Source organism: Amphichorda felina (assembly GCF_050947745.1).
Source record: "Amphichorda felina strain 45539 chromosome Unknown scaffold_7, whole genome shotgun sequence".
NCBI classification, from domain to species: Eukaryota; Fungi; Ascomycota; class Sordariomycetes; order Hypocreales; family Bionectriaceae; genus Amphichorda; species Amphichorda felina.
Genome location: NW_028145043.1, coordinates 2,126,875 through 2,152,011, shown reverse-complemented (window position 1 = coordinate 2,152,011; position 25,137 = coordinate 2,126,875). Strand labels below are relative to the sequence as shown.

Sequence of the window (25,137 nt, the reverse complement as noted above, 5' to 3'; positions counted from 1 at the left end):
ACTGTGACGCCACTCCTCTGTGCACGGGCATGGCTTCACATCAACGCCCTTTGTCCGGGCATACGAGACTCGAGGACTAGAAGCTACCAGGACAAGTCAACGAGACGCGGTCGCCAATAGAGTGACGGGCTGCCTCCTACCATGTCCTCAGGCTCGGGGCCGCCGCTGGCTCATAGGAGCGTCGCCAGCATCCGCTCCGCGCCATCCCAAGGTCAGGGGCACCACGGTTCTTCTAACTCCCACACGCCGCAGCGTACCATCGCCTCGTCCTACGGGTCGCCCTCGACGATTCGCGCCGACGACGACATCATCGTCATTGAGCTCGGCTCGCGATCCATCCGTGCTGGATTCGCTGGTGACTCGCTCCCCAAGGCGACGCTCCAGTGCGGCTTGGAGGAGCAGCGGCGGGTGGGCGACTTCCGGGCATGGCAAAACGCGCCTCGGGGATCGTGCCATGCATGGGCAGCTGAGCATGAGATTTGGCGCTACGACCTGCGAGAGGTGGACTTGGGCCTCGTTCGTGACAAGCTCGATCGTCTGCTGAGGGAAGCTTTCACGAAGTAGGCCCCCCATTGGTCGTGCTATCTTGGACTCCCAGCTGACACAGTCCCAGCCATATGCTCATTGACTCAAAACCCCGGAGGATGGCACTTGTCCTAGACTCCTCAGTGCCGCTTCCACTTCTGTCAGCCATTCTAGACACGGCGTTTAACAGGTTTCAGACCCCGATGGTCTCTCTTCTCTCGTCGGCCACCATGACCGTCGTGGGTGCTGGCGTGCGGTCGGCACTGGTAGTGAACATTGGCTGGACAGAGACTGTCGTCACCAGCGTTTACGAATACCGCGAGGTGAAGAGTACGCGCACTATCAGAGCGGGAAAATACCTCCTGGATGAGCTATACAGCAAACTCCTGCGCCCCCTGGTCTCGAGTGAGTCTGTCGATGACGACGCCGAGAGAGTCATCAGCTTCGAAGAGTGCGAGGATATCATGTGCCGTCTCACGTGGTGCAGGGCATCAACATTCAGGTCATCGCAAAGAGACTCTGCGCAGCTCGAGACGGTGGAGGAGCAAGATGAGACGGAGGGAGAGGCGTCACATGCACAGCCCAAGGGGGTAACATCTGTACCATTGAGCTCGTCAAACCCACCGAAGACGATTGAGGTCTCCTTTGAGAAGGTGGCTGACATCTGCGACGATACCTTCTTCGACCCCTCAGCACCTCCGAATTCATTCGACGACAACGAGTTGCCCGTGCACACGCTCGTGTACCAGCACCTACTTCAGTTGCCGATCGACGTTAGGGCAATCTGCATGTCCCGCATCATCTTCACGGGCGGTGGGTCCAGTATTCTGGGACTCAAGGAACGAATTGTGGACGAGGTGACGGCCACGGTAGACAGGAGAGGGTGGGAGCCGGTTTCGGGCAAAGGCTTCGATCAGCTGCACGGCAACTCAAAGCTCAAACGGGGGAGTGTAGGCCACTCTCCGGCTGACGCAGCTTCGCCAGCATCCGAGACGGAGGAGCCTCAGAGTGACAACTCTAGCAGAGCTGCCAGCAGGGCTACTAGCATTGACCATGTGGAAGACCCCATTGAGGCCAAGATCTCCCGTCACCGGGAGCGGCCGCAACTAGTCCAAGGACACATCCGGGCCCTTCACTCCTTGGGGCCATGGGCCGGCGCGAGTCTGATGTGCCAACTCAAAATCTCGGCCACAGCAACCATAGACCGCGAGCTCTGGCTACAGCAGGGGCCCCATGGAGCCTCACGCCCCAATGAGGTCGACTTGAAGGCCCAGCAGCGACAGAGCATGGGGGCAGGTGGCTTGATACGAGGAAGTGGAGGGCACCATACCAACTGGACCCTGGGAACCTGGGGCGCCCTTTGAACTGGTGAATTTGAGAGCTAGCGAGATACCCTTTGAAATCTTACACGATGCATGCCGTCCGGGAAATACATGGAACACTGTTGGCTCAGATCTGAAAGATGCCATGTGTGTAGAGCTGATGGACCTCTCATTGATGAGACACTTGGACCTGGCTGGTGCATCTCATATATATCATGTGATTCTTGTAACGAAAAGACTGGTGGGACTGCCTATGGACTCGAAAACAGTCGTAAAGTCGCCCTCGCTTCGTTGCAGAAACAATCTGCAGGGCGCCGATTTTGTCAACTTCCGATGTCGTCGATTTATTCTCCCGAGGTCGATTGAGCTGGTGAGCACTGAGCAGCGATTTCAGTGCGAGACAATGAGAGAACCATAGACGCTAGACCCGATTTAGATAGCTGCCAGACCGGGGGCAGGCACACCGGTCGTACCCGCCCGCAAGCGAGTCGCGAGTCGAGACTTCACCAGTAACTTCAACTGAATCTGGGCTCTGGACCCTTCCAGGTTCACTCACTCACTCACTTTCGTCACTCACCATCACCACCTCGTGGACTGGACGCGCCAGCTTCCAACTCGACCCGGCACCATGGCCAGAGGATTCTTGTGCCTCCGCTGCCACGGCGCCCGTCTCAATACCACCCTTCTCTTCTCCCGGGGCTTTGCTTCTGGGACCACCACCTCCCCCGACGCTGCCATCCCCGTCACCGCCAGCACCACCATTGGCTCTGGCTCCAAGCGTCCCACGTCGGCGCCCAAGCCCATCATTGACATCAGGCACATCCGCCAGAACCCAGATCTCTACGAGCGCACCTGCCTGGAGCGCAACTACAAGCGCCAGGCCCAGCACCCCTCGCGCATCATCGACCTCCACGCGGAATGGCAGGCCCTCACCCGCAGCAGCCGCTCCAATCGTGAGCGGTCCAATCTCTTGCGCAGGCAACTGGCCAACCCGGTCACCAGCTCCGATGATGACGACCTCGAGGTCGTGCGCCGCATGTCCCGCGACGAGATCCAGGACGAGGCGCGCCGGCTAAAGCAGGAGTTATCAGGCATGATGGACCAGGAAGCTAAGATCCTGTCCACCATGGAGGAGCTAGCCCTCGAGCTTCCCAATCTGACCAGCGATGAGACGCCCAAGGGCTCCGAGCCTGTTCTTCTCAGCTACATCAACGAGATGGAGCCAGAAATTGCCGAGGCTCATGCATCCCAGGAAGGTCCAACGTCCCACGTCCAGATCGGCACGGACCTCGGTATCCTTGACTTTGCCGCCGCAGGAACGGCGTCCGGCTGGGGATGGTACTACCTCATCGGAGAGGGTGCGCAGCTCGAGCAGGCTCTCATCCAGTACGCTCTCGCTGTCGTCAGCCGGCACGGATGGACCCAGGTCTCGCCTCCCAGCATGGTCTACAGCCACATTGGCGCCGCCTGCGGCTTCCAGCCGCGCGACCAGAGCGGTGAGCAGCAGGTCTACACCATCGCGCAGTCGCAGAGCGACATTGACCGTGGGGTCCCCGAGATGTGCCTTACCGGAACCTCCGAGATCTCCCTCGCCGGCATGAAGGCCGCCTCCACCATCCACACCGACGACCTCCCCATGAAGCGCGTGGCCGTCTCGCGCTGCTACCGCGCTGAGGCGGGCGCCCGAGGTGCTGACACCAAGGGCCTCTATCGCGTCCACGAATTCTCCAAGGTCGAGATGTTCGCCTGGACGAACCCCGACGAGGACTCGGCGCAGGACATCTTTGACGAGATGCTCGACATGCAGACCGAGATTCTCTCGTCTCTTGACCTACCCGCCCGCGTCCTCGCCATGCCCGCCCAGGACCTGGGGGCCTCGGCCACGCGCAAGATCGACATGGAGGCCTGGTTCCCCAGCCGGGCAGCTCGCCTCGGTGGATGGGGCGAGGTCACGTCCGCCAGCATCTGCACCGACTACCAGACGCGACGCCTGAGCACCCGCATGCGTGTGGCGGGCGACAAGATGGGCTTCCCCTGGACGGCCAACGGCACGGCCCTGGCTGTGCCGCGTGTTCTGGCTGCGATTCTCGAGAACGGGTGGGACGAGGAGACCGGAACGGTCAGCATCCCCGAGTGCCTATGGCCGTGGATGGACGGCAAGGAAAAGATTGGAGGAGGTCATCGCAGGAAGAGGATGAACGGCGACTGATGTGGTCTAAGGAAGGCATCAACAGGACAGGCATAATGCACCTCCTGATTGTAATATTTTTGTATAGAAGGGCCCAGGTTGGTCTATACTGTATCTCTAGGTATGTTCAGGGCCGGGCTCGAGTTTAATTCTTTGCAGCCCACCAGCCATAATATGCATCATCACCATCTATCTAGGTACCTCCTACCTACCTACCTCAGAGTGCCATCCACCCTCGGCGCCTCAAACTGCATCCCACGGGGTCCTCCTCTCCAGCGATAGTACCCGCTCGCCTTCTTAGCCGCGCCACGCCAGCCGAGCTCCGTCCTCCTCCACGCCCTGACAAGCTCCCCATCCGTCATCCTCTGCACCACCAACCCACCGACCCTCCTCCCACCCTGCCCAGCACCACCGTCATCCATCTCCTGCTCCCCACCGTCTGCCTTCTCCTCCTCGGCCAGCGCATCCGCCGCGACCTCAACCCACACGTGCAGGCTGCGCATCTGGTCCAGGTATATGAACATGACAGTCACGGCCGAGACCCCGACGCTCGCCACCCAGAACACCCAGAAGTTGCCCCCCTCGGGCCCGTAGTCCCCCTCGATGGCCAGGATCCCCGACACGACCGTCACGGGGAGGAGCAGCCCGCCGAGGTACGAGATGCGGTCGAGGCTGCGCTGGTCGGCGTCCGCGCGGCCGTCCGCCCCCGATGAAGAAGAAGAAGAAGAAGAAGAAGGTGGTGTTAGGAAATACTGCGACATGGTCCGGGAGCTGAGGCGCCAGTGCACTCGGGCGATGAGGTCCGTCCAGTCCGCGTGGGAGGGCGTGCCGAGCGGCCTCCCCCTCTTGTCGAGATACCGTGACGAGTCCTGGTTCTGCTCCAGGCTTGCCAGGGCGGCCCAGAGGATGCTCGAGACCCCCTGGCGACCGCTCCGCCCCCTCCGGCAGCTCCCGCCGCAGCCCAGGGTGTCGAACAGGTCGAGCCAGCGGTGGTAGACCAGCTCTCCGAGGACCTGCTCCAGGGGATGCGGCCCGCCGAGCGAGCTGTACATGTCGCTGTCCATGCTGGGTGGCGGCTCGGGCTGCTCATCCGCCGCCACGTAGTGGCTCGCCGTCTTCAGTCTGGACGCCCTCGTGGCGGCATCCTGGTGGCGCAGTCTAGGCGGCGTCCCTCTCCTCGCCCTGGCCGCCCCCCCTCCCAGCAGCGGTGGCGGCGCCTCCGGGCGGTTGACGAGCAGCAGCGTCAGACGGGAAGAGCTCCAGAGGGACACGCGGCGGAGCGACACGTCGTCGCCGCCGCCCCCGCCCGTCTCCGGATACTCCCAGCTCCACCACCGAGCGTCGTCCCCCGCAGCCGTCGCCGTCTCCCTGGGGCGGTACCCCCTGCGCCGGGCATGCGCCTCGAGGAACGCAGCGTCCACGCCGCCCGCACCGCCCAGTATCTCGGCGACGTGCCCGTCGAGGCCGTGCACGACCAGCAGCCTCCTCATGCCCTCGGGCCGCCGGTGCTGCTGCTGCTGCTGCTGCCCGTCCGCGAGCACCACCTCGGCCCTCAGGTCCCTGCCGTCGACGAGGACGCGCCTCCGCCGGGTCTGCGCATTCCACTCGACGCAGTAGCCCGGCGGTGCCGCCTCGCGCTGCCGCGGCGGCCTGCCCGCGTCCCGGGACGACGACGACCAGCGTCTGCCGCCATCGTCTGGTGCTGGGAACTGGTGGTGTCTGAGGGGGGATACGCTCTTCTTGTGTCGGAGTGACATGGTAGTGCAACAACGAATGTCTCGTCTCAGCCGCTTGGATAGTATTACCGGACCGAGGAATGAGGACGGGAGGGAAACACGGCTCAGGGGCCCCAAGACATGGCGTTGGATGTTATACTTGATTAAGGTGATGATATCGATAGGCGGGGGGTCAGTCCCCGCAGCGTGACCCCCCCTATTTGCACTTTGCCGTCCATGTGAGGATCTATCTGCGCAAGGTATATACAGTGTTGGGTGGGATATAGAGAAGAGAAGTGGTCTCCAAACCATGGTGTGGATGCACACCTGACCATGCATGACGGTCACGAGGCGTCCAACCACACACACATCCTGTGTTGAGACATGCATGCAGATAAAGATACCAGCCAAGAAAAAAAAAAGGACCCACGAAAGTCAAAGAGCACGCTCTGTTCTCGCTCTATTCATAGTTCGGGCCGTATCTGTGTACTAGACTAGTGACGGCTGTACATAAAACAATGCTCTATCTTGCTTGCCCTTCCTCCGAAACGCCAGACCATGTGCGACGCCTTGTTCGAAAATAGACCGCTGAGACGGGCCGGTCCGCGCGGGAGAGCTCGGCCCCTGACCTGCCAGAGACCAAGCGTTCCTCGCCCCCGGCTCCTACATCCTCCGCTAAACGCTCTTGTCAACTCTGCTCTCCCTCTTCCTCTCCCCTCCTCTCCTCTCCTCTCCTCTCCTCTCCTCTCCTCTCCTCTCCTCTCCTCTCCTCTCCTCTCCTCTCCTCTCCTCTCCTCTCCTCCCCACCGCTACTCAAAAAGGAGTGTGATGTAATGTAGACGTTTGCTGCTGTCAACTCATATCCCCCAGCGGCCCCAAGCAAGCATGTCGCTATTTGGAACCGGGAGGCGTTTCGTCACTTCTTCCTGGTACCAGAAAATTGAAATTGTGAGACACGCACAGAACTATCTTCCTCCACCATAGTCGGAAGCGCCCCTCTCGATGCTTGGGCTGTTTTTGTTGCTCTCGCTGGCTCGCTCCTTATGAGCCATTGGCGAGATGTCCGTTGTGCTGCTGGTCATACTGGTGGTCGTCGCCCTCGTGATGCAACGTGACACTATTGAATTCGAGGAACGGATCTTGGACCTCGTTGCCGGGGGTGGATATTCCGCTGTCCAGAGGAACGCCATTCATCGCCTTTGACCCGCTAATGTCCACACTGTCGCTTTCTTTCACGTTACGGAAGTTGGGCGTCTCGTTACCCTTAGGTGTGTGTGGCACAATTGGGGGCTTCATATGGCGAATGAGGGCCCACTGGGTTGTGCGGAAGAACGGGTGCGCCTTGATGTCAGAGGCTCCTGCGCGAGCGCCCAACCTCCTGTTCTCGTCCTTGATCAGGAGTTTCCGGATGAGCGACTTGCAAAGGCTAGATGGGAACAGTCAGCATCACATCAACCTTCTTCGTTGGAGGAAGAACAGTGCTCCGGAGCTCTTACTTGGTCACCTGCGGGGCCCCTGCGTGGTCGGGGAAGGGTATGTCTTCCCGCAGAATATTGGCAAATGTTGCGTTGCGGTTCTTACCCTTGAAGGGGGTGGTGCCGTAGAGCATCTCGTATATGAGAATGCCCAACGTCCACCAGTCAACAGCGCTGGTGTGTCCACTGCCTTTAATGACCTCGGGCGCAATATACTCCTCGGTCCCGACAAACGAGTTGGTTCGGAAGTTGGCAATGCACGATCTCGTGTCGATAGTCGGCAGGGAATCGGTTCTGGCGCCGTTCTTGCCCACAATCATGGTAGGCTTGCCACCAGGGTCCGACTGCTTTGACAGGTCAAAGTCGGAAAGCATAATATGCCCAGATTGGTGAAGCAAAATGTCTTGAGATCCGGTTAGCAGGGGGTCAGCGTGTCACGGTAGCCCAAGGCAGACGTACTCTCAGGCTTCAGATCGCGGTAGATGAAGCCCATCAGGTGCAGGTATTCCAGCGCTGCCGTGACCTCGGCAGCATAGAAGCGAGCGTCGTCCTCGCAGATGCATTTACCCGGCCGGGTCTGCAGAGCACGGAAGAACTCTCCGCCACTGCAATATTCCATGCAAAGGTAGAGATAGTCTTCGGACTGGAAGGAGTGATACAGTGTAACAATGAACGGATGGTTGCTGGTAGCCAAGATTTCCTGTTCAGCGAGAGCCCGCTTGATCTTGTTGCGTTTGATCATCTCCTTCTTGCTCAGGACTGGTAGCAGGCAGTCAGCGACAACTGTAGGGAGATGGTGGACGGGATCAACCACACTCAGGCCTTACCTTTCATGGCGTAGAGCCGGTTGCTCTTCTTCTCCCGGACCAGATACACCTTGCCGACATCTCCCTTACCAATGAGCTTCACCTTGTCGAAGCTTGCCGGGCTGACCTCGACAGAGCGAACCTTGATAGAATTGGAGCTGTACGTCCTACGGAAAGCCAGATTCGTGGTGGGCGGCGGCAGGGCAGTCAAGGTATCCTCGGGGGTAGGCAGCCCCAGGGACTGGCTCTTGGCGCCCGCGGTCTTGGCCTCGACCATGGACAGGGATCCGGGGGCTTCGAGATCCTCAATCAGAGGGTCCTTGCCTAGATTGGCCGTGGCCGGGCGCTCGCCGGCGTTTTTGGAGCCGTCCTTGGCGAAGAGACCCTGGGTGTTGGGCGCGCTCGCAACGCGCCGCAGTCTTCTAGCCAGCTCCTCCTTGGTCTCGGCCGTGGCCTTCTGGCCACCGTTGCCGTCGTCGGGACCGGAGATCTTGAGAATCGGGGTGTCGGGCGGGCTGGGGGGCACGGAGCCGGCATTGTGGTGACGCAGGCCGGGCATGCCCTGGTGGGCAAAGTAGGGATTGGCGTGGGCAGTCGGGCTCAGGGCCTCGTCGAGCGGGTTGCCCTCGCTAGCGCTCGTATGGGAGCGGAAGCGGCCGACGGTGCTGCTGAAGAGACGGCCGCGGAAGGGCCTCGAGGGGTGGCCGCCGGTGGCAGCGTTGCCGTCATCGTGGGCGGCGGCAGTCTTTTCCTTCGGGTGCTCCTTGTCCTTGTCGCCGCCGAGGTTGCCGTTGCTGGCGGTATTGATGCGGAAGAAGTTGCGCAGGCGGTGGCTGACCTGGCCGCCGCCAGAGTTGGCGTGGGTGTTGTTGTTCTTGGAGGGCATGATGACCGAGGTCGTGCGGGTGGTCGAGACGTCGTCTTGGGTGGCTCGATCACGCAGCCGATGCCATGTTCGTCGCAGCAAGTTGCGGCGGTGGCTACTGCTGGAGGTGTGGACGACACGCTGGCGTTGGGGCTGGGGCGATGGAGATGGTGGAGATGATGATGGAGACGATGGAGATGATGATGGTGATGATGATGCTGGCGACGGTGGTGCCGGGGAGGAGGGGGTTGACAATGAGGAGGTGCACGGCGAGGGATTGGAGGTCGTGGCGGTGGCAGCAGCAGCAGCAGCAGTGGCAGAAGTAACGGGAGTGGTAGTGGTGGTATGGGATGTTGGGGCCGAAGCACCGTTGTTGGAGACGAGAAGCTCCTGAGGCGACTGCTGAGGCGACTGCTGAGGCGACTGCTGAGGACTGGGACTGGTGGACCTGAGACGGGAACGGGCAGCAGGCTGGGGATGATGATTGCTCAGCAGTGCCTGAGGCATGGGTAAGCTGCACGCACTCGGTGCACTGGCACACCTCCACTAACTTGCACTGCCTGCAATTATTGCCTGCAATTGATTGCCTGGAACTGCAACCCGAGACCCCAATCTGGCCGCAATGGCACCATCCAGTGCCCACCACGTTTTTCCCCGTGCCCCAGGCTGCTTCCACTAGTACCTACTCGTAGTAGGTAGCCTGTCGAGTATGGAGGCCCTACTCGTTCTGGCGTCGGCCAAGCCTCTAATGCCTAGTTGAACCGAAGGTCCCTTAAAGCCGGTGGGTGGGTCGTTGGAACTTGGGGGTTGAGTGGGTAGGCCACGATAATACCACTACTAGGCATCAGAGAAGAGGTGCAGATATACGGATAGTTGCGAGGATCGAGATGCCGGCGATGGGAGCGAGGATTCCTCGTCTCCATCAATCGCTGTCCCAGCGATGAAGCCAGTGACTACCCGATGACTCAATGTGGAGAGACAAGAGGGGGGGAGCAGCCAGCGCCGTGGATACTCGGGGCTCCTCTTGAAACAAGCCAAACGTCAACGCCGGAAGCGTGACAATCAAGTGATTCAACGGGACGACAACGGGGGTTGCCGGCTCGAATCGATGCAGTTGATATTAGTACGTGGTAATACCACCTTTCAGGCCTTTTACCGCACCGCCGCAACAGATCGCAATGACATCTGGATCCTCAGCGCATCTGAAATCATCCTGAATCGCAAAAGATATGAAGCCGTTTACTCATCCTCTTACGTACACTGTGGCATTGGACAATCATTCGACAATTGGCAGTTGGCAGCTGGCAGCTGGCAATTGAACAATCGACCTGGCCAGGCCAACCGCCTCCGTACACGAGCCCCCAGCTCGCCACTTGTCCCGTGTCTGAGTGTCCGAGTGTCCAGGTAATGGGTGTCTAAGCCTCTGAGGTGCTTTTTGCCAAACCCGGCCAGTCCCTGGTGGCGTGCTGCTGCTGCTGGTGCTGCTGCTGGTGTTGCTGGTGGAGTCGGTGACCTTCTGGAACCGGCCGACCGGCTGCAAGCCTCCACTGGGCTGCAACTCCCTGGCGCCAGGTACGAAGTACGAGTACTCTGCATGGATAGTACAACCCTGCATGTTAGTAGGTGCTCTAGGGTAGGCAAACAGGCCAACCTCGCCAGTGGCACCACCACCACCACTAACCTATTAACTAGTAGGTACGTAGTCGTAGTATATATCAAGAACGAATGGCTCCCCCTCGCGTCTTACAAGTGCTAAACGGCTAAATACTACCGTCGCAGTTAGACAGCAAGTTGCGCAGGATGCCCCATTGAAATCGGGGCCCGGGAGTGTATGGCAAGCGTCTACTCCGTCCGTCCTGAGCGAAACAAACACCATGCCACAACATGTCATGTCTTGCAAGATGAATGAATGTCTGGATGCCTGGATATCCTCATGAGTTGTCAACGGCCGATAGTCAGACGACCAGGCCCTCCCCCTCACCACCACCATCCTCCTCCTCCTCTGGCGGGAGACTCCTGTCCCTCTCCAGAAGCAGCTCCTTCAACTTCCTGCGGTTCTCCCGCCACGTCATGTAGTCCTCCAGCTCCTGGTCCCGCACCGACGGCGTCACCTGGTTGCCCTCCGCATCCTTGAGATAGCTCGGTATCCCGTCCCCACCCTGCTCTGCCGTGGGACCTCTTCCTCCTCCTCTTCCTCCTACGCCTCTGCCGCTCCTGTTGGCCGGCCCGTCCCCGACGTGCCACGCAAACGGCTCCATGTGCGCCCCCTCCACATGGGACTCCAGCTGCGGCAGCCCCGAGAAGGCGGGGACGGGCTCACCCCGTCCGCACTTCCCCCACATGCAGCACCACTCCTCCCCTTCATCCTCCTCCTCCTCCTCCTCGTCGCCGTAACCCTGCTCCTCCAGGTGCACAATTCCGACGTGCCGCCGCAGCGTCTCCAGGTTGTGCAGCTCCGCCCTGCAGCCCCTCCACTCGCACAGGAACGCCACGAACGGCGGGTCCAGCGCGTGGTACAGCTCGCGCGGCGGCGGCGACGCCTGCTTGGGCCGCCGGCCTCGGCGCTTCGCGGCGCCCGTCGCGGGCCTCGGCCTTGCCGCCGGGGGGCGCTCGTGGCCGCGCATGGCGGCGTAGGACATGCCGGGCTTCCACCCCTTGGGCCGGCCGCGGGCGGTGGTGGGCGTCGTGGCGCCTGACGCGGTCGCCGGTGCTGGTGCTGGTGCTGCTGTTGTGGTTGTCGTCGTTGCCGGCCTCGGGGGCAGTTTCACCGGCGCCTCTCCCTTGGCCTGTTGTTGAAGCGGGCGCGACATCCCCGGGATGAAGGGCAGGGGCACGGGGGTCTGTCTCTGCTTCTGCTTCTTGAACTGCGGCGACAGGTTGGAGATGACAGCTGGCTTGGGGCCATCGTAATGCTTCACGACGGGCTCGTGGAAGGCTGGGCGGTGTGGCGACGAGCTGAGGACGACAGAGATGTGTGGCTCTGGGCGGGATGAAGGACGCTCGGTGGTGTGTGGTGATGGTCGCTTGAGCGATGATGGCGGCTTTGGGACCTGGCCGCCCGGGGCTGTGAAGCTCATGGCGGGACTCTCGGAGTGTTCCGGGAAGCTTTATCGGGGTCAATTTTCTAGGAGCAGTGGTGAGTCGTGGGGCCCAAGGGCTGTAGGTTCGCGGTGGTGAGGTGATGAGTTGAAGATGAACAAGTGGTGTTTGGTCAATATTTGAAATTGGCCGTCGCTCAGACGCGACGTGCTGGATTTACTGATGGCTCAACTTCAACGCTCAATCCTCGTAACAACCCCAGAGCCTTATTTCACTCGTGGGGATATAAATAGGAGAAGTATTATATGAATATAATATGGGTGGAATTTATTTGGCCCGAGTTCACATTGAGAGTCATTTTCGTCATCACCATCACCACGACCCTGGTGGAACGCAGTGAGCCTGTGTTTCACTCACCCATCATCAACCCGACAGAGACTATTACGGTAGGTAGTGCTTAGTATTCCATATAACACGTGCATATCAGCAGCATTGGCAATTAATGCCATTGATGGTGTCAATGATGCAAGATGCAGGCCAGATAGCAAATTGGGTTCGAACGGGATTCCGTCATTGCTTTATAATCGCGTCACTTACACCATCCCAACCCACCCTCGGCATCACGAAGGCCGAGCTGGATATATATATATATATATATATATATTCACCAACTCATCCACCCTCATCCGCATCATCCATAATCCAATTCTTTGCAAGCACCATCGCCACACCAGGATTGAAATGGCCTCCTCGCAGTTCTACGCCCTCATCTCAGGCGTCGGCTCTGGCACCGGGCGTGCCGTGGCCCTCCGGTTCGCGCAGGCCTACCCTGTAGTCGTCCTGGCTCGCACTGCCTCTTCATATGAGCCCATCGTCGACAGCATCCGCGCATCTGGAGGTGAAGCACTGGGCCTGGCCGCCGATGCCTCCGATTCGGCTGCCGTCGACGCTGCCTTCCGCTCCATTGGTGATAAGTGGCCTTCCCGCAAGCTGGCCGCCGCTGTCTACAACGCCAACGCCGGCTTTGCCTTCAAGCCGTTTCTCGACTTGACCGAGAAGGACCTCGACACTAGCCTTGGAACCGCCGCGTAAATACACCTCATCATCACCTCTGTTCTGATGAAAAATATCACTAAACAATGCGTAGAAAGGGCCTCTTCCTCTTCGCCCAAAAGACCCTCCCCCTCCTCCTCGACACCCTCTCCTCCAGCCACCCCCACCCCCCAACCCTCATCGTCACGGGGGCCACGGCCTCCATCCGCGGCTCCGCGCGCTTCGCCTCCTTCGCCGCCGGCAAGTTCGCCCAGCGCGCCCTCACCCAGTCGCTGGCCCGCGAGTTCGGCCCCCAGGGCGTCCACGTCGCCCTGGCCATCATCGACGGGGTCATCGACACCCCCTGGGCCCGTGATCTGGGGTACGCCCCGGGGCCTGAGAATTCCAAGCTGAAGCCCGAGGCAGTATGTTTCCTTCTTCTTCTTCTTCTTCTTCTGTCAGATCAGTCCGAAGCCCAGATAAGATATGCTAACACAAAGGTAGATTGCCGACAGCTACTGGCACTTACACACGCAGCATCGCTCTGCCTTTACGCAGGAGCTGGATCTGCGTCCCTTCTTGGAGAAATTTTGAGAAATAATGAGCCACGTAACATGAATTTTTTTGGGGATACTCGGTACTGGTAATAATTCAATACTTGTTGATGTCTTGCGTGCCATGTTCTCATTCCTCGTCCATGACCATTCTCCCTTCCCATATACTAGCCTAGAAGCCAAGCGACCCAGCTCAGCCCCCCCAGTAAGACATAGAAAACTCGTTCAACATGGCAAATAAGAATAAAGGAAAAGCCAGCTCACACCTCCGTCTCCACATCCGGCTGCCGCCCGTCCAGCGCCCCCAGCGTCTTGACCTTGCGCAGCGCATACTTGGCCTCGTTCTTGGCAAACTGCGCGTTGCGCATCGGCCGCCACTGCATGAGCCCCCGGTGCTTGCGGTGGAGGTCCCGGCTGCGCGTCCGGTAGTCCTTGTACGCGCTGATCGGGTTGTGGCTCCTGTGCGAGGCATCGGTCGCATCCGTGGCCTGGCTGGCTGCCGAGTGGCTGTCGCCGTACGACTCGACCGAGGGGCGCGCCGAGCCCTCGTGATCCGCATCGTGCAGGCCCAGGTCGGGTTCATCGTCCTCGTCCTCGTCCTCATCGTACTCGTCGAAGTTGTCGTACTCTTCGCTGTCTTGACGGCCATGGCGCATGGAAGGCATCAGCTCTGTGGGATCCTTGCCAAACGCCCCTGTCCAGTCGGTGCCGTCCTTGGCCAGCCACTTCTGCTTCTCCTTCTCGTCGGCCTGGGCCAGAACGTCTCGGCCATGAGTCAACGACTCGTCGTGAAGCTTCTGGACGAGGGGAGGGACCTCAGCCTTCACCTCCTCCTTGCGCACGCCCTCGGCGTAGCACGCCTCCCAAGTCTCAATTGTCTCCCGGGAGTCGTTGTCGCTGACGAACCGGATGTGATCACTATCAGTTCCTGGGGAGAAGCGGCCCTTGAATTTGACACGTCCAATCTCCTCAATGTGAAGGTCTGGGATCTCCTTGAAGTTTTCCTGCGTAATGTAACTCTGAGACAGACGGACGCTGTTGTCCGTCTTGAATAGCGGGATATCAAATTCCTTTTCCTCCCCGTCGACTAGCTCGAGGAGCCACAACGCTGCAAACGCATCCGGGCGTCGCTTGCCAGCGGGGTAAAACTCCATGAAGATGGGCGATCTGTACCGGTGCCGCACTGGAAGCCTGATCTTACTTTCTTCTTCAGTGTCGGCAATGTTGAACTTGATCCCGTCATCAGTCTTGGTCATTTGAGCCCTTCTGACGGTGGCCGAGGAGCCTCCTGTCCGGAGCCGGAGCTTGGCCTTCTGGTGAGGATGGTAGTTGGAGACGGCGATCTCGTCCGACAGGAACTCGAACGTCCCAATGTCCCAGCCAAGTTGCGTGGGCGGGAGTCTCAGCTCGCAGGACCGGAAGAGGAGAGAAATGCGTATCCTGCCAAAGCCGATACCACCATCGAGAGGATACCAGCGGGTTACCTCGCTGGCCGTCTGCATAACGTCCGACATCTTGAGCGGCACCACCCCGATGATGGGATCATGCTGCCTGTTCCGCGAGTCCCGCACGGCAACGGTCACAATGGCCGATCGCCAGTCGCGGATGAATTTCTCGGTGCCAGCGTTGAAGATGGGTTGCGAGGAGACGGTTTTGACTCGGGTCTTGTAGACTAGATCGTCGTTGAGAAGAATGGTGCAGTAAGAGCTCGGCAGCGATTTGCCCTGCTCCTCCTTGACCTCGCCCGCCTCTGGCCTTGCCGGCTCGTACTCTTTGCCCCTGCGTTTGCTCGAAGTTCCCTTGATATTAGCAAGCTCCAAGCCGACAATCTGGTGGACGACGATGCTGAGGATCCCAGAGGGCCACAGCGGATCAGGGGGCGTGTGGACCACAGCATCCTCCTCGGTTGACTCAACCGCGCCCGTGTCCTCCTGAAGCTCTGGCTTGCCCCTGAGCTCCGCGGGTAGGTTGGGATCCTCGCCGGTGGTTCGGAGCGCCTTGCGGAACTGTGTCTTGCCAAAGAAGCCAACTTCCCAGTGTAGCTCCCCCGGCATGGTGCTGTTGGCTTTGACGCCCTGGAGGTGGGAAACCTGGGGAAACATCTTGCCGGGATGCTGGATGAGCTTCTGGATGCTCAGCTCAACCTTGCCGACCACATCGTCGGCCGAGGAGCGATCGCTGTCCCAGAGCTCCATGGACAGCTGCTCGTCGGCCTTGATCAGGTCGCTCGTGATGAGAAGACCACAGCTCTCCTCAAAGACGGGGTTGAGGTTGTCCTGAATGACGCGGGTGCAGAACTGCGGCTTGGAGAACTTGCTCCAGCTGACAGTGATGTAGGGGTCGGAGCCACCTCCCCTGCTGCCGCGCTGGTCCTGCTTGCTGAGCCCAACCGCCTTGTGGATGCGGATGAAGATGACGCCCATGGCATCCGTCTCCTTCTTGATGTCATCGCCCTGGAGCATCTTGCTGAGGTCCAGAGTCAAGCTCTTGGGAGCCACGTACATGGAAGCGGCCGCGCTGATGGCCCAGTTGACAAAGTTGGAGATGAGTGGCAGGTTCAGAATGTTGACGCCCCTCTCGAGCATCGGGGTGCAGCCGGCCTGGACCTTGGGGATGCCCATAAGGGTGAATGTGACGGTCTTGAGGAACGGCGGGTCAGGGGTGAGCTGGAGGCGGACTCGAGCCGTGGCGACAAGGCCGATGAGCTCGACCCAGACGGGCAGCGGAACTCCAAACAGTCCCTTGACGCCGAGGTAGAAGACCAGCTGCATGCCCATGTTGCGCGCCTTGGAAGCAATGTCCTGGCCAGACGGCTTGGCGTGGTAGGCAACAGAAACCTCCATGTTGTAAAAATCACCAGCCTGTTCGTTGGCGGCAAGCTCGTCGGGATCCATTGTCTTTTCCTGCTGCCTTCGGAGCTCGTCCTTGATGTCCTGGACGTGGGAGTCGGGTAGAGCCCTCATATTGAGGATTCGGATGGGGTTGTTCCCCTGGTTGATGTCGGCGACGCGGACGGCCTCAATGATGCCGGGCACGGAAGCAGCCATGACATCCTCGAGGGTGTCGGCCACGCTGGCAAACATTTCCGGGTTGATGAGCCCCCAGACAATGCCGAGCATGGTGTTCATCCACTCGACAGACTCTGGAATCAGGTTGGCGGTAGCTGTCTCGCCGCGCTCCTGCTCGCTGGCCCATTCGTGGTCACGGCCCTGGCGGATCAGGTCCTTGATCCAGAGGAACACGCCCGAGGCAATGCAGAAAGCCAGGGGGATCAGGCCGAGGAGCCTGCCGCCAAAGAACTTGCCGACAAAGATGATGGCAAAGAAGATGGCGGCGCAGAGGAAGTTGCCGCGGTGCTCGAGATGATCGAACATGGGCTCGTAGCTGATGGAGGGGGTCTTGTAGAAGAGGACAGAGGTTTTCTCGCTGCGGATGGGGACATCGGACGTGGAGCCTGTCTGGACGGGGTCGGGAGGAGCGGTGACGTCCTGGGCGTAGCGGTACTCTTCGCCAGACTGTTTAGAGGAGGTAGCTATGGTGGCAGGCTTGCCCAGGTTCTCGTTGGGAACGGAGACTTGGGGGTTCTCGACGGCATCCTCAAAGTCGAGTTTGACGTCGCGGATCATGACGTCCTTGCCGGTGACGGGGTCGCGGACGGTGCGGGTGTCTTTCCTGGTAGGTTTGGCTTCGTTGGTGTGCTCCTTGACCTCGCCGGTGCGCTTGTTGCGCTTGAGCTCCTGGTCGATGGCTGCATCTCGTTGCTTCTTCTCCGAGTCGAGCTGGGCCATAAACTCTTGGATGTTGGGGACCTTGTTGCGCCCGCTATAGTGCTGGGCAGGCTTGTGCTCCTGGACATCCATGATGGGGTGTCTGGGGATGGTTCAATTTCTCCAAGTATCGTTCATGTGTCGGTGGTCTGAGCTCGCCGTCGTGTCGAGCTCAAGGTGCGAGGTGGTCGTGAGAATGTAGGAAGAGCATCCGGCATCCAGAGATTCCAGACTGCCCGAGGCTGGAGAGGAGAAATGGTGGTGAAGAAGAGAGAAGGGAAACCAATTCACGGTCCATGGAAGTTGGCCATGATTATTAGCCATGACGGTGGTCGTCAAAACTTGTCTGGGCATTTGTTGCCAGCTCCAAGTGGAAGCCCCGGGCTCTATGACGTAGCGCTGTGTGACGTTTGGCCATTGCGATCTCGCGATTTGCGATCCTGGGAGCCACTAACTACCTGCAACTAGCGTCTCCGGTCCGTCCCAACTCTCGATCCAGCTGGAGACTCCAGGCCATCCACGGCATGGCTGAATATGGCCTTGAATGGTTGGGTATCCATTGTGCAAGGCATCCTGAGCTTGACATCACGACGCATCCGCAGCTTCAGCAAGGCCAGTCTGCGACTTTTATATTGACTGTACCCTCCGTGGGGGTCTATGGAGGGGTCCTGTTAAGGGCATATTACGTCGTAGTAGCGGCTGGAGCACAGGCAGTCCAGGGGTCGTCCCCCTGCAATACCCCCACTGAACCAGCCTCTGGAGGCCCTGGACTCCTTCCTACCTTATAGAGCCCCCCCCAAAACAACCTTCAGCCTCCCGCAACGGTTGCGTCGATGGCTTGGCCCCTCCTCCACTTACCGCCCATCCAACCCCATCCCCCTCCAGTCTCCAGACGATCCGAACCTAGACTCGACACCATCACAATCAATTCCTCGATATCCGTCCTATTACCTCCTCCCCGGATGGTTCCTACGTCTCCTTGTGTTCCGTCCCCGACAGATCCCCCGCAGGGCTCACGAGATTCTTCCCGTCCAGCTTCTTATACTGGAGCGTGTCGAGATCCATGTCGTTGATAGTCCGAACCTGTAAGCGCGTTCCGCGTCAGCAATCCCCCCCCAAGCCCGCCATCAACCCCCCCTTTCCGGCCTGACTCACACTTATCCCGTAAAAACCCTTTTGCAGAAAGTCGATGCCGATGCTCGAGCCGCATTTGGGGCAGAACAGCTGGTCCTTGCTCTTGGTGTTGAACTAGGCCATCGTCAGAGACACACATGCATCTAATAATCCCATGAGAGTAGTACACAGAAATAGGTACTGCCCAGCTCGAAAAAACATACCTGGTATACCGAGCAGCGCGCCTTGGAGTCATTCTTCCAGGTCACGTCCTCGTGCTTCGGGTCTAAACTCCCCATCGTCAGCCACCTAGACCGCCGGGAGGGGGGGCTTCTGGACAAGTCGCCATACAGACGAGGAGGTACCCAGCCCGCGTGCACATGGAGCAGTTGCAATTGAGCACCGTGTACTCGGGCAGGGGCGGCGACAGCGTCAGCGAGAGGCTGATGTAGCCGCAGTGGCACCCAGCATCGTATGTCCCCGATTCCTTTGGCGTCTCAGCGGTGCTCATGTTGGCGGCTTGTTCCTATGGGGGTTTTCTCGGGGAGAAGGGTTTGGTTGTTGATGGAGTTGCTCTGGCACTTGGCATTATGTGACCTGGGCCGCCACCACTGATACATATATACGGTACCCGTGGGATATGTCACATTGCAACGTGGCTCACAACTTACCCCGCCGTTAATTACAAAGCAGCTCATGGTATGACCTGATTACACGCGGCGACGTCGAGGTGGGTTGAGTCGCAGCGGTATCGGTAATGTCTGTACGCAGATACTTAGACCCCGTATGACTATCACGGCGAGCAGGGGTTGCTTAACTTCAATTCCATGTTCATTTTCAAACCGAGAGATCGTACCTTCTTCATTAGGTATGCCGTATTATAAATATTACCAGTAGTCTACTATTATGAGTTAAGTGCGTAAATATCCTGTTGCCAGGTCGTCCCATCCCAGCGTCCATGAGGTATCACAGAATCATGCCAACACACCAATTGTAATGTCGCCGGCTCCGGAAATGCATCAAAACGCCCCACTACCCCGTCTTAATATAGCAAGAAACCGCACCCTGTTCTCCGTTCCACCTATTACACATTCTCCCTCGAGCCATTGACATCGCTGTCCCTCGCGGGAGCGTTTGCACTGGCGGCGGGATCCTCCTCCTTCTCCTGAGTCGCCGGCCCTTCATCAACCTCGTCTTCATCCGGAACGGGGTCAGCAGGGGCTGAGAAGGTCGGCGCATACGCACTCCTCTGGCGAATCTTAGCGCCGTAGATGTAGAGGATGAACGGGATAGGTGCTAGGACAGCGGCCACGCATCCCAGCATGGTTGCCGCCCACTGGATCCCCATGCCGTCGAACATCTGTCGCGCAAAGAGAGGGAAACCAGCTCCGGCCAGGGACCGGAGGAAGGTGTTGCCGGCAATAGCTGACGCAGCGAACATGAGATAGGCATCTACAAGATAGTTGAGGGCCTGGAGGAAGATGGACATGAGGCCGAAGCCCGTGAAGATGCCAGACGCGGCAGGCACAGCCCAGTGGATGTCGCGGGTGTAACCAGTCCTAGGATATACAGTTAGTTTATATCTTTGAAGATCTAAGCACATACAGAACTGAACATACCATCCGAACCAAAATATACCAATGGCGAAGGAGACGCCGCCTGCCATAACGCTGGGCAGCCGCCACTCAGGGACGGGGACGCCATTGTTGCGTGCCAGCTTGCGCATGTACCACGGTTGCTGGGCAATGACAGCAGCACCGCCGAGAAGCTGTCCACAGATCATTCCAAAGAATGTCAGTCCTGACTGACCGGAATTGAAGCCGTGAACACCCATGAAGACGAGCGGGTAGGCCGTGAGGAAGAGGTAGAGAAGCCCATAAATAAAGCTCATGTAAATAGACAAGAAGAGAATGATGGGTTCGGTGAAGAGAAGGCGCATGGGGCGCGAAAAGTTCTTCGAGACCAGCTCTCGGAAGTCGACCTCGATTTCCTCCTGCTTGGCGTGGATGCCCCAGTTCTTAGTGCGTCGGCGGAGCTCGGAGGCCTTCTGGATGAGGATGACGGGCGGGTAGGTCTCCTCGAGGAAGAGCAAGTCGAGGATGAAGGCAGCCCAGCCCATGATGGAGGCCAGGTACTCGGTCCAGCGCCAGCCCAAGTAGGATTCGGTAATGAAGCCACCGATAAAGGGCGCGAGCAGGGGACCAGTAAAGACAGCCATAGAGAAGAGCGTGATGGCAATGCCTCGCGTCCGGTTGTCGAACATGTCGGAGAAGACGGCCGCGACGACGGCGAGGGGGCAGGCGCCGAAGAAACCGCTGAAAAAACGGCAGATGAGGATGGTCTGGATATCCTTGCCCGTGGCGCAACCAATGGAGAAGACAGAGAAGCCAAACATGGCGAGGACGAGCGGCAGGCGACGTCCCTTCAACTCAGACAGCGGCGCCCAGAGCGTCGGACCAAAGGCAAAACCAAGGACGTAGAATGTGGTCCCTAGTAGACCGACCTCCTGGCCAACTCCATACTCCATGGCGACGACGGATGTAGCGCTGGAGAAGACGGAGGAAGTGAAGGCCGAGGTCATGGTGGTATATCCCAGCATGGCGGCGGTCAGCATCTTCTTCCTCAGCGGCCAGTTCTGCGAGTGCAGAGGGTCTTTCAGCCCGTCAAACTCGACGACATATTCCTCGCGCTCGGGCAGGGGAGGCGGGTAGGGCTTGCCGGCGCCAAAAGGCGGCAGAGGCTTCCTGTCAGCTCTTGTGCTGACCCTACTGCGCAGTCCGGAGCCGACGGTGGACTGGTGCTGGCTACGCTGGGTCGCAATACGGCTCAGGGCGGTGGGATGGCGCTCGAGGTCGTTCTGGGTCGTGATGCGGCTCATCTGGTGTTGGAGGACGCTGTGGTGGCTGGACGTGGAACTCGAGGCGGACGAGGCAGAGAGGACGCGCTCAATCTCTTCGCTGGCACGGTGCTCATAGCGCTCGGCTGAGGCCTCTCTCTCAGCCTCTATAAGAGTCCTATCCACCGGATCGAGAGGCATGATGTCGGTGTTGACGGACGCGGGGTGTCCTTGGCGGGGTTGACAAGAAGCAGCAAAACGAATATCGGATGCTGTATCTGTATGTACAGAATGGGAGGATGGGAAGAAGCGAGAAGTTTGAAAAGAGGGGGGTTAGAGAAGCCGGTCAAAGGTTATTCGAGTAAGGTAGGAAGGCGTAGCGGTTGATGCACCGTAACTGCCTCGGAAGGTTCACGCGCGGGACCGACAACGGTCGACGGACACGGCGGCGGGGAATTCAATTGTTGCAGAAGAGAGCGAAACGGGATTGGGCGATTAGGCACTGCGCTGGCCAAATGCGACAGTCTGGGGGGCGATAATAATGTCTGAGACAGACAGATCCTCGAAGAGGGGAGCTCTGGCAATTAAATAAGGCGATCTTATAAGGCCAGGACCCTAGACTCGCTTGTGGAATGGCACCCTCGTCGGGATCGCGTCCGAAGATGTGGGTCCTAGCGCCTAGTATAGCAACTATCGCTCCGCCACCATGAATTTTTTTCGCCCTGGGTTTCTAATCTTTCTAAAGATGCGCCAGGTGCCGAGCGGAGCATCATGATGACAGATGGACATGGTAGGGATATTGTGCATATCGCCGGAGCCGGTCACCCGTCTAAGTCCGGCCGGGTATGCCGCAAGATGCGAATCCCGTGGCGGGGGCCCAATGACGATTGATCGGATCATTGAGGACTCCAATCGCTGGTCTGCTGCGACCAACTAGTTAACAGTTACATCCGGATATACTACATGTGGACATACGGAAAACACGGACAATATCTACGGAGTACCTACTAGTTATTAGTCCGCATAGTTGCTTACAAACCAAGAAGCATTTGAAACTTTCGAAACCCGCCAGGAATTGACGTCTGAATCCCGAAGACTACCTACCCCTGCTGAAGGTGGGAAAAAAAAACATGGAAAATTCTCTGCAGGGAACAGTCATCTGTTTTTATGCGACGCTCTGTTTTGGGTTGCGCCGTCGCCCGATGCCCTGGTTCAGTGGCTGTTTATCGTGCAGCTGTACTCCGTAGTGGGCGCGGGAGTTCGGAACCATCCATATTCCATGGTCCATGCCTCATGGAACATTGGAACCTGAAAACCTAGCAGAAGCTTCCAGGTTCCAGTGGGCTCGCAGCCTGACTGGGCTCCAGATAGCGGATGCCGGCACCAGCAACGTCTGCAGTGCTCCACTGTCTTGCGCAGCCGCTGCAACCCGATCGTAGTAGCGTCGGCTCAGGGCCTCGGCACCTGACTTCCAACTCGTATCGCATTGATAATTGCTGTGTAATCCGGTGATGGCGAATACAGGAATCGGTATGACTGCGCCTTGCCTTTTTAGTATCTCGTAGTAGAATCCATTAATAAGAGAGCCAGCCGTCTGGTTAAATCGTGCTCTCCAGTCACGTCATCTGCTTACTACTTACCTTAAGATACTTAACTCTGTGGTCTTTTGGTACGGATACCTAGTTAGTACCAGCAAAACGCCGTCTCCGGAGCCGAGCTGGCAGGGCTGACGCCGCGGCGCGCCGACACCAAACCACCGGATTCCGGATTCCACAGGACACACACACACACACACCACACCACCGCGGTGCGTTGTCGGTCGCCGGTGGCACTGCCACTCGCGCAAGGGCCAACCGCACGGCTTGTATCGGCGTCCTGCACCGGCCATCCATTCCGCATTCCGCTCCCCCCCACCTCGGCACCACCCGCCGAAGGGTTCAGACTTGAAAAGCTGAAAAGTTGCAAGTTCATCCTCGGCATAGTATTTGAAGGCCATTCCTGTTTTAGTGTTGGGTCAAAAGTGACCATGGGTTCAGTGGCACGGAATCACCATTGGGAGCTAGGGATCGACACCGTCCCTTAAAACGAATATTGCAAAATGTACAGTAGTAGTACTTGGGTCACTAACTACACACTGCCTTACTGCCTAGTAGGTAATAACCCTAACCCACGCCCCAACCGTTCTCGAGCAGGGCTGTGGCTTCTTCCAGCGACAGCCCCGCCGTCTCGGGGTAGATCCGCCAGATGAGCACGTATCCCACCGCACAGATCCCAGCGTACAGCACAAACGTCCACGACGGGCTCAGTGCGTCCATCAGCGGCAGGAACGTCAGCCCTATCACAAAATTGGACCCCCAGTTCGTCGCCGTCGCCACCCCGCTGCCCAGCGACCGCACCGATAGCGGGAACAGCTCACTCTGCATCCACGGCACGTTGCCCAGCCCGATGGCGAACGCGGCCACGTATATCATGATGCTCACGAGGATCATGCCCGCTGCGCTGCCCGCACCAGAGTTCCCCTCTTCCTCAGCTTTGGCCTCGGACGTTTCGCCGAGGGTGATGAATGAAAAGCCGAATGCAGATAACAGTAGCCCCAGCATCATGAACGGGAGGGAGTACAGTAAGATGCGCCGGCGGCCGACTCGGTCGATGAGGCTTAGCGCTACCAATGTGAAGATGAAGTTGGTAATAGCCACCGTTAGCGACGTCAGTGTTGGGCTCTTGAAACCGACGAGCGTGAATATCGTAGCCGAGAAGTACATCAACGAATTCTGGGAGTAAAAAGGATGTTAGTCTCACATCTCGCGTGGGCGAACACACCCCCGCAGGCAACGTACAAATCCGCACAGCTGCTGAAGGCCCTGGAGCAGACAGGCAATAGCCAGCGCACGCCGATTCTTCCCCTCGCTCACCAGCTCCTGCCATGCTCCCAGCCACTTCCATGGCCCGGACCGCTGACGCTCTCGCAGGCGCGCCGCCTCATGCTCCTGACGAGCCTCTATCTCAATCTGCCTGATTACCGCGTCCGCGTTCCGCGTCGAGGCAGCGGTGCCGCCATTGACCTTCTGGATGACCAGCTTGGCGGCTGCCGACTTGCCCACCTTGACGAGCCATCGCGGTGTTTCAGGCATGAAGACCACAATGGCAGCCTGCACGGCAGCTGGTAGGGCGCCCAGCCCAACCATCCACCTCCACCCCGATGTCTCGGAGCCAAACACAGAGAAGGCCCACCCTACAATGTAAGCGACGACCTGGCCTAGCGTGATGAAGAGGACATTCATCGTCACTAGCCTCCCACGATGCGACGCGGGTCCGACTTCGGCAATGTACAGCGGGACGACAAAGCTGGCGGCACCGACGGCGGCACCGACGACGCATCTCCCGACGACCATTCCTGTGACCGTGGAGCTGTAGGCTTGGATGAGCGCTCCGAGGACAAACAAGACATCGGCGTAGAGTATAACCCGCTTGCGCCCCAGCTTGTCGGCGAGGACGGAGGAGAATGGCGATATGATGAGCGCGAATAACGAGGTCGACGAGGTGATGACAGACTTGTCCATGGACGTAAGGGCCCGGTTGGAGAGCGATGTTCCGATCGAGACGAGCGTCGCTGATATGACACCTGTGTCGTCTGCTTCGAATTAGCGCCATGGTAGATCTATTGCCGCCAAGGCCTTGCGTGAGAACTGACATCCGAACAGGAGCCCGCTGATTCCCGCCGCAAAGGTCAGCAGCAGCATGAAGGTGCCGGGCTTCGTCTCGGCCTTGCTGGCCTCGATGGCATTGTCGGCATCGTCGGCTGCGTAATGGAGCTCGCCGTGCCGCTGCTCGTCCGATATCAGCGGCTCATGGGGGCTGTCCATATTGTCTGCATCGTAGAGTTACTCCGGAACGCTACAC

The 25,137-nt window shown here is 58.9% G+C and overlaps 10 protein-coding genes across 10 annotated transcripts; 3 read left to right on the top strand and 7 right to left on the bottom strand.

Moving 5' to 3' along the window:
- Positions 1–141: 141 nt before the first annotated feature.
- Positions 142–1,889, top strand: ACO1O0_007467 (uncharacterized protein; the record flags this gene model as incomplete). Its single annotated transcript, XM_083196840.1, has 2 exons — positions 142–560; positions 614–1,889. 2 exons carry the CDS (start codon positions 142–144, stop codon positions 1,887–1,889), a joined length of 1,695 nt encoding a protein of 564 aa, XP_083048048.1.
- A 586-nt stretch (positions 1,890–2,475) lies between these two features.
- On the top strand, positions 2,476–4,056 carry DIA4 (serine--tRNA ligase DIA4; the record flags this gene model as incomplete). Its single annotated transcript, XM_083196839.1, has 1 exon — positions 2,476–4,056. One exon carries the CDS (start codon positions 2,476–2,478, stop codon positions 4,054–4,056), a length of 1,581 nt encoding a protein of 526 aa, XP_083048047.1.
- A 191-nt stretch (positions 4,057–4,247) lies between these two features.
- Positions 4,248–5,792, bottom strand: ACO1O0_007465 (uncharacterized protein; the record flags this gene model as incomplete). Its single annotated transcript, XM_083196838.1, has 1 exon — positions 4,248–5,792. One exon carries the CDS (start codon positions 5,790–5,792, stop codon positions 4,248–4,250), a length of 1,545 nt encoding a protein of 514 aa, XP_083048046.1.
- A 999-nt stretch (positions 5,793–6,791) lies between these two features.
- NRC2 (kinase-like domain-containing protein) lies at positions 6,792–8,917 on the bottom strand (the record flags this gene model as incomplete). Its single annotated transcript, XM_083196837.1, has 4 exons — positions 6,792–7,176; positions 7,247–7,628; positions 7,685–7,984; positions 8,053–8,917. The coding sequence occupies 4 exons, from the start codon at positions 8,915–8,917 to the stop codon at positions 6,792–6,794; spliced, it is 1,932 nt and encodes a 643-aa protein (XP_083048045.1).
- Positions 8,918–10,851: 1,934 nt separating this feature from the next.
- On the bottom strand, positions 10,852–11,973 carry ACO1O0_007463 (uncharacterized protein; the record flags this gene model as incomplete). The annotated part of the gene is made up of 1 exon (XM_083196836.1): positions 10,852–11,973. One exon carries the CDS (start codon positions 11,971–11,973, stop codon positions 10,852–10,854), a length of 1,122 nt encoding a protein of 373 aa, XP_083048044.1.
- Positions 11,974–12,676: 703 nt separating this feature from the next.
- Positions 12,677–13,561, top strand: ACO1O0_007462 (uncharacterized protein; the record flags this gene model as incomplete). The annotated part of the gene is made up of 3 exons (XM_083196835.1): positions 12,677–13,023; positions 13,083–13,392; positions 13,472–13,561. 3 exons carry the CDS (start codon positions 12,677–12,679, stop codon positions 13,559–13,561), a joined length of 747 nt encoding a protein of 248 aa, XP_083048043.1.
- Positions 13,562–13,781: 220 nt separating this feature from the next.
- ACO1O0_007461 (SMP domain-containing protein) lies at positions 13,782–17,381 on the bottom strand (the record flags this gene model as incomplete). Its single annotated transcript, XM_083196834.1, has 1 exon — positions 13,782–17,381. One exon carries the CDS (start codon positions 17,379–17,381, stop codon positions 13,782–13,784), a length of 3,600 nt encoding a protein of 1,199 aa, XP_083048042.1.
- Positions 17,382–18,257: 876 nt separating this feature from the next.
- ACO1O0_007460 (GFA family protein) lies at positions 18,258–18,912 on the bottom strand (the record flags this gene model as incomplete). The annotated part of the gene is made up of 4 exons (XM_083196833.1): positions 18,258–18,371; positions 18,444–18,536; positions 18,626–18,687; positions 18,753–18,912. The coding sequence occupies 4 exons, from the start codon at positions 18,910–18,912 to the stop codon at positions 18,258–18,260; spliced, it is 429 nt and encodes a 142-aa protein (XP_083048041.1).
- A 573-nt stretch (positions 18,913–19,485) lies between these two features.
- Positions 19,486–21,438, bottom strand: ACO1O0_007459 (major facilitator superfamily domain-containing protein; the record flags this gene model as incomplete). Its single annotated transcript, XM_083196832.1, has 2 exons — positions 19,486–19,960; positions 20,021–21,438. 2 exons carry the CDS (start codon positions 21,436–21,438, stop codon positions 19,486–19,488), a joined length of 1,893 nt encoding a protein of 630 aa, XP_083048040.1.
- Positions 21,439–23,399: 1,961 nt separating this feature from the next.
- Positions 23,400–25,100, bottom strand: ACO1O0_007458 (general substrate transporter; the record flags this gene model as incomplete). Its single annotated transcript, XM_083196831.1, has 3 exons — positions 23,400–24,008; positions 24,075–24,868; positions 24,929–25,100. 3 exons carry the CDS (start codon positions 25,098–25,100, stop codon positions 23,400–23,402), a joined length of 1,575 nt encoding a protein of 524 aa, XP_083048039.1.
- Positions 25,101–25,137: the final 37 nt, after the last annotated feature.